General features: G+C 37.4%; 1 protein-coding gene across 1 annotated transcript; it reads right to left on the reverse strand.

The window, feature by feature from the left end:
• Window positions 1-3,626: 3,626 nt before the first annotated feature.
• Window positions 3,627-5,699, reverse strand: LRRC30 (leucine rich repeat containing 30). The gene has a single exon (XM_073676708.1). The coding sequence runs from the start codon at window positions 5,504-5,506 to the stop codon at window positions 4,625-4,627; it is 882 nt and encodes a 293-aa protein (XP_073532809.1). The 5' UTR covers window positions 5,507-5,699; the 3' UTR covers window positions 3,627-4,624.
• Between the last annotated feature and the right edge of the window lie 1,051 nt (window positions 5,700-6,750).

Raw genomic sequence — 6,750 nt, forward strand, 5'->3', positions numbered from 1 at the left:
ACTGGCTCATCACTAGTTAGAAGTTGACCAGCGATTTCTAATTTTTACAACAAAATTTACAAAACCATTTTTTTAGGGACCACATCACATTTGAAGTGACTTTGAGGGGCATTTATGACAGAAAATACCGAAAAGTGACTACATTCTAAAAACTGCACCCCTCAAGGTGCTCAAAACTACATTCAAGAAGTTTATTAACCCATCATGTGCTTCACAGGAATTTTTGGAATGTGGAAGAAAAAAATGAACATTTATTTTTTTCACAAAAATGTTACTTTAGGCCCCAATTTTTTTATTTTCGCAAGGGTATCAGGAAAAAATTGACCCCAAAAGTTGTTGTGCAATTTCTCCTGAGTAAGCCAATAGCCCATATGTGGGGGAAAACCACTGTTTGGGCGCACAGCAGGGTTCGGAAGGGAAAGAGCGCCATTTGACCTTTTCAATGTAAAATTATATAAATTGATGACTTTGTCACATGATCTCATTTAGTACTTCCATCTAATTGTTGTTGGGTTATACCTATTGGGGATTTTTGTGGTGTCCCTTGTTTTTTCAATCGTGCACATGACTTTTTGTGTCTTCATACTCTGTGTGTAATTTCATGGATTTTTATTCATATATATTTAATAAAGATTTATATTTTTATATTGTGGGATTATACGTCGTATATCTTTCTTTGCAAGTTTTCTATGTTTAGTTTGCGATGCCCACCCTTTGATTATCCATAAGTCCTCCTACTATGGCCTGACACCAATGATATGATGTGGACTTTTCTGTGGTACAGTATTTGAATTTCTACTGAGTAAGCCAATAGCCCATATGTGGGGGAAAACCACTGTTTGGGCGCACGGCAGGGTTCGGAAGGGAAGGAGTGCCATTTGACCTTTTCAATGTAAAATTTGCTTAAATAATTAGCGGTCGTCATGTCGCGTTTGGGGAGCCCACAATGTGCCAAAACAGTGGAAAACCTCCCACAAGTGTCCACATTTTGGAAACTAGACCCCTCTGGGAACTTATATAGATGTGTGGTGAGCACATGGAACCCCCAGGTGCTTCACAGAAGTTTATAACATTGAGCCATAAAAATAAAATGTTCACATTTTTCCAACAAAAATGTTTTTCAGCCTCCAATTTTGCATTTTAATAAGGGTAACAGGAGAAATTGCACCATGAAATTTGTTGTGCAATTTCTCCTGAGTAAGCCATTAGCCCATATGTTGGGGAAAACCACCGTTTGGGCGCATGGCAGGGTTCGGAAGGAAAGGAGCGCCATTTGACTTTTTGAATGTAAAATTTGCTTGAATAATTAGCGGACACCATGTTGCATTTGGGGAGCCCCTGATGTGCCTAAACAGTGGAAACCTTCCACAAGTGACACCATTTTGGAAACTAGACCCCTCAGGGAACTTATCTAGATGTGTGGTGAGCACCCTGAACCCCCAAGTGCTTTACAGAAGTTTATAACATGGAGCCGTGAAAATAAAAAAAAATCAAACTTTTTGGAAACTACACCCCTCAAGGATTTTATCAAGGGGTATAGTGAACATTTTGAACCCAGGGGTTCGACACAGAATTTGATAACATTAGGTCATCATATGGAATAAGTTTTCATTAGCCTTGTGTGCAAGTGCTCATTACTTGAGTTTGCATCTGGCACTCAGGTAAGCACCAAGTATCACGGGTGCTCAAGTGACATGCTCGAGTCCCCGCCCGCATGTTTCACGGTTGTTCGACACCCAAAAAAAAACATGCGGAGATCGCTCTTGCATTGCAGCAATCCCCGTGAGGTTTTTTTGGCTGTATAACAGCTGCAAAACATATGTGGCGAAGACTCGAGCATGTCACTCGAGCACCTGCAATACTCGGTGCATACCCGAGCACCCGATGCAAACTCAAGTAGCGAACACTTGCAATCAACATTATCGCCATATCGTCATCATTTTTTTTTTTAATTCTGAAAAAATCTCAACCCTAGCACAACCCTAACCCTAGAGTTTATTTTTTACGCCGTTCCTCGTGCTGTATAAGTGATTATCGGGTTATTATGATTGGCAGCTGTCACACACTAAAAAACCCTTTTTTTTGCAAAGACTAGTTTTTGCATCGCCATATTTTGAAAGCTATAATTTTCCCATATTTCAGCCGACAGTCATGTGACAGCTTGTTGTTTGCGGGACAAGTTGAAGTTTTTATGGGTACCATTTTCAGGCACGTGACATTTTTTGATCGCTTTCTATTCCGATTTTTGTGAGGCAGAATAAACAAAAACCAACAATTCAGGAATTGTTTTTCTGGGTTTTTTTATGCCGTTCTGCGTGTGGTAAAATTGATAAAGCAGGTTTATTCTTTGGGTCAGTACGTTTACAGCGGTACCACATTTATATTGTTTTTTTATATTTTGGCACTTTTACACAATTAAACTATTTTATAGAAAAAATAATTGTTTTTGCATCGCTTTATTCTGAGAGCTATAACTTTTTTATTTTTCGGCCATTTGAGGTGTATGGTGGCTTGTTTTTTGCAGGACAAGATGACGTTTTCAGCGGTTCCATTTTTATTTACATGTGTCTTTTTGATCGTGTTTTATTCCATTTTTTTGTTTGGCGGTATGATGATAAAGCATCGTTTTTTGCTTTGTTTTTTATTTATTTATTTATTTATTTATTTTTTTACCGTGTTCACTAAAATGGTTAACTAGCGGGACAGTTTTATAGGTCAGGTCGTTCCGGATGCAGTGATACCAAATATGTGTACTTTTATTGGTTTATTTTTTTTTTCAGAAGAATATTTCTTTATGGGTACAATATATTTTTATTTTTTGGGAATTCTTTTTTTTTCTTTTTTTTTTAATATTTTTACAATTTTTTTTGAACTTTTTGAACTTTTACACTGTGTCCCACCATGGGATTTTCACTTTTTACATTGTGATCGGCTGTATAGCACAGGGAGAAGTTACTTTGGTCACGCACTATCCATGACCAAAGTAACTTCTTGCCTCCTGGTGACCCGGATGTTGTCATGACGACATCGGGTCACCGTGACAACATTGAGGATCCAGCACAGACACCACGGGACACCGGAGAGGAGGTAAGTACCTCCTCCCTTGCTCCCGCAATGGTGCGATCGCAGCATTGCGGGGGTTAATGTGCAGGGAACGGTGCGGGACTGCTCCTTGCACATAGTACCAGGTGTCAGTATGACAATGAGCTGACACCCGGCGGCGATCGTGCCCGCACAGCCTGTCTGTGGGCGAAATCACCAGGGCATACTAATACGTATCTGGCCCATAAGGCCCAGGGCGCAGGTACGTATTAGTACGCATTAGGCCAGAAAGGGGTTAAAAACAACTGATCTCTTAAAGAATGAAATAAAAGATGACCATCCGTTTTGATCAATTTCCAATTGACTTCAATGTTAAAAAATGGATCTGAAAACAGAAGTAACTACTAAACATAGCCTTACCTGGTTTATTACAACTTGAAACCACATTCAGTACACAATGTCAGAAATGATACTGATCTACAGTGCATGCAATTAGTAAAGCGCTTGTATTTCAGCACCGTCACATTGGGAACAGAGTCAGCTAGCAGAATATGTGTTAGTGCTGTTCATGTCCTAAACGCCTGTCTAACAGCTCCATTTATTGTCATGTTCTATGTGCTAGAATAAACTGTTTATTTTGGACAGCAAGTGCTGGTATCCCAATTTTATTTTTACTGTACACTGTATCCAGAATAATCTGCTCCTCTGTCTTTTTTACATATCTAATTGTCTTCCATCTTCATTTTTCTTATTTACTAATTTACTGATTTAGATATAATTATGGTCTCAAATTACAAATTGTTCAAGTTCCTATGGACATTCCAATGGTAATTACACTTTTAATAGTTGTTTTTTTATATATTTTTTTCACCACTTTAATTTCCTGCTGAATGGTGGGGTTCTGGGTTCTCAGATTATTCAAAAGACTGCTCAGAAGTCTGCAGCTTGGTGAGGCAGGAGTGAGCACACAGAGAGCAGAATGGATTCAAAAGAAAGCAAATAAAGTATGGATTCAATAGCAAGTGCATAACTTTCTAATAAATCAGTACTTCGCTATGTGTGCACTTTCATGGTTTCTGAGCTGCACACTATTAGTGGCCTTTTGAGTGATCAGTGTACTGTAGGTCTCAGAACCCAATCTCCCATTGTTCTACAGGCACTTGAACTGTGTAAAATCTACATAAAAAATAAATAAAAAATTTAAATTCTCTTTAAGGCCGTATATACTTGTGTTGTTATCACAATAATACATTTCTCCAGCAGATGGCCCTAGAGCATTTTCTAGCTTATTCTTTATGTTCCATAACACATTACAATGGATATGTTGCAAATGTGTACTTCCACAAACGACACATGATCCTTACATGAGGTTATAGTTTTCAGCAGATAGTATCACATAATATTACTCTAAAATAGAAATGTTTGTCACATGGGTGAATACATAGGTTCACTAATAATGTTTAGATGTTCTGTAAACATGAATCAAACATCAAAATATACATATAAGATTTATAATAAATTTATAAAAAGTGTTAAGCAACATACTATTCCATTGCACATACAGTTTTTTCCAATGTTATCATCAGTATAACTTCTTAATGTCTTTAAGATAACTAAAAAGAATATCAAGTCCCCCATCCACATAATCTAACAATGGCTTTACTAAGGGATTGTTTATAACATGAAGTCCTTTGTCCAGTGGGTTCCAGGCAATTTTTCTTAGATTTGTCAATAAGAATAGGTCATTGGGAAGTGCTTGTATTTTATTGTAATCCACATTTAACAGCTCCAATGAGGTCAATAAACAAACTGCACGAGGCAAAACTACAATGTTGTTATTGTCAATAATCAATATTCTCAAGCATTCCAGATATTTAATGCTATCTGCGATGCTTTCAATCTTATTTGATCCCAGGTGCAAAAAATCCAATGTCTTGATCTGGAAGACACATGCAGGAATGTTAACTATCCAGTTGTTGCTTAAATTTAGCTTCCTTAGTTTAGACAAGTCACCGTAGGTCGAAGGAAGTTGTGATATAAAATTGTGTGACAAGCTGAGAACTTCCAACTTTCGGCATAGGCCCACTTCTTCTGGCATTTCACATAAGTAGTTCATGTTGACAAAAAGAACTTTGAGATTTCTCAGGAGACCAATCTCCCTGGGAAGGTGGACAATGCAATTCCCACACAAATTCAGCACCACAATTTGTTCAAGTTTGGCCACTGCGGGTGGAACCTTAGAAATATGGTTCTGTGACAGATTGAGTTTCTCTATTGATTTCATGTGCCAAATGAAACTAGGGATTTCCACAGCATTCTTTAAGACGTAGTTGAATATTACAGAGGCTTTTTTGTCTGATGTATCAGATTCTGGTAATATATTGAATGATGATGGTTTTTCTGCTGATTTTTTGCCTTTTGTTTCTTTGTTTTTGGAACATTGATTTGAAAACATACCTCCCATGGCTTCTTAGTTGGCATAGAGATCCATTTTTCCACAAACAGATTCAATCATGACCATTGAAACTGGAAATAGTTGATTTAAACGAAGAGATGTTAGCTCAGTCCTCATAAAAGTTTAGTGAACTTGAGAATTGAAGGACTTTGGTTCATCTTGCCTCTCTGTATGAGCCGGAGTTGTTTTCTTAAACTGTGAAAGTGCTGAAACACTTGTTCTGTGAACTGCTGAGCAGAGAAGTACATTGACACGCCAGGGCAGCTGTCACTGTCACTTCTTATATCTTTACAGGAATGTCTCATCATGTCTTCATTTACTTCTAATCACCAGTAAGCTCAATGTAACTTCAACATATCAGGTTTCTCAGAAGTTAATTTGGTTGTTAACAATTAACAGGTAGAAATAAGTAATTAATAACATTGTGTGAATAACAAGTTAAGAAAGTATCGTTAGTAATACAGTCATTAAAGTAACAAGTAATCATCAAATCTGTACACAATATTATGTCTTTCATATAACTTCATAAAGTGTTCACTGACTAACTACATTACCACAACAGTGGTCTTTAAAAAACAGCTTTATATTTAAGCTTTTATATGTTTTAATTAATGCAAATATAAAGGTCTAGCATCCAGATTACTTTCTAAAACAAAAGAAGTTGTAGATAAATGCTTATATCTAGTGTAGTTATTGGGCCACTTTGGTTTTCCATAAATCTATACCTGGGATTTTTCATATTCACCCAACATTCAAGAAAAGATAGTGCACTGCGATGCATGTTTCCAAGCCAAAGCATTTCAATTTATCTTACAGGAACACTCAGTCTTTTGTGTAGAATTTCCCCATGGACTTGCATTAGATGTGGAAAATCCGAAGTTAGAAAAAAGCACATGCGTTATAAGTGCATTTGCACAGGTGTTTTTGGCGTAGTTTAACCTAATAAATAAATAAATATATTTCTAAAAAATGATGGTTTATAACCAGCCTAGGTAAAGCAGACAGCTGCAGGCTTATGCTGTATTATCAGGTTGGGAAGGTCCCTGGTTATTGGGCCCTTCCCAGCCTAAAAATACAAGCCCGAATCATTTCCATAGTTCTCTGTGTCTTAGCAATAAGATCCTTTTGCTTTCAGTCAGCTTTGGTGGGTATTCGTTCCTTTTGTTCCTAATTATTAGTGATGGGTGAGCACTAAAATGCTTGGGTGCTCGTTGCTCGGGTCGAGCAAATTGGAAAGCTCCGGTGCTCGACCT

The sequence above is a fragment of the Phyllobates terribilis genome, unplaced genomic scaffold (genome assembly GCF_046119375.1).
Source record: "Phyllobates terribilis strain yellow unplaced genomic scaffold, ASM4611937v1 Scaffold_4__5_contigs__length_816908805, whole genome shotgun sequence".
In the NCBI taxonomy this organism is placed as follows: Eukaryota; Metazoa; Chordata; class Amphibia; order Anura; family Dendrobatidae; genus Phyllobates; species Phyllobates terribilis.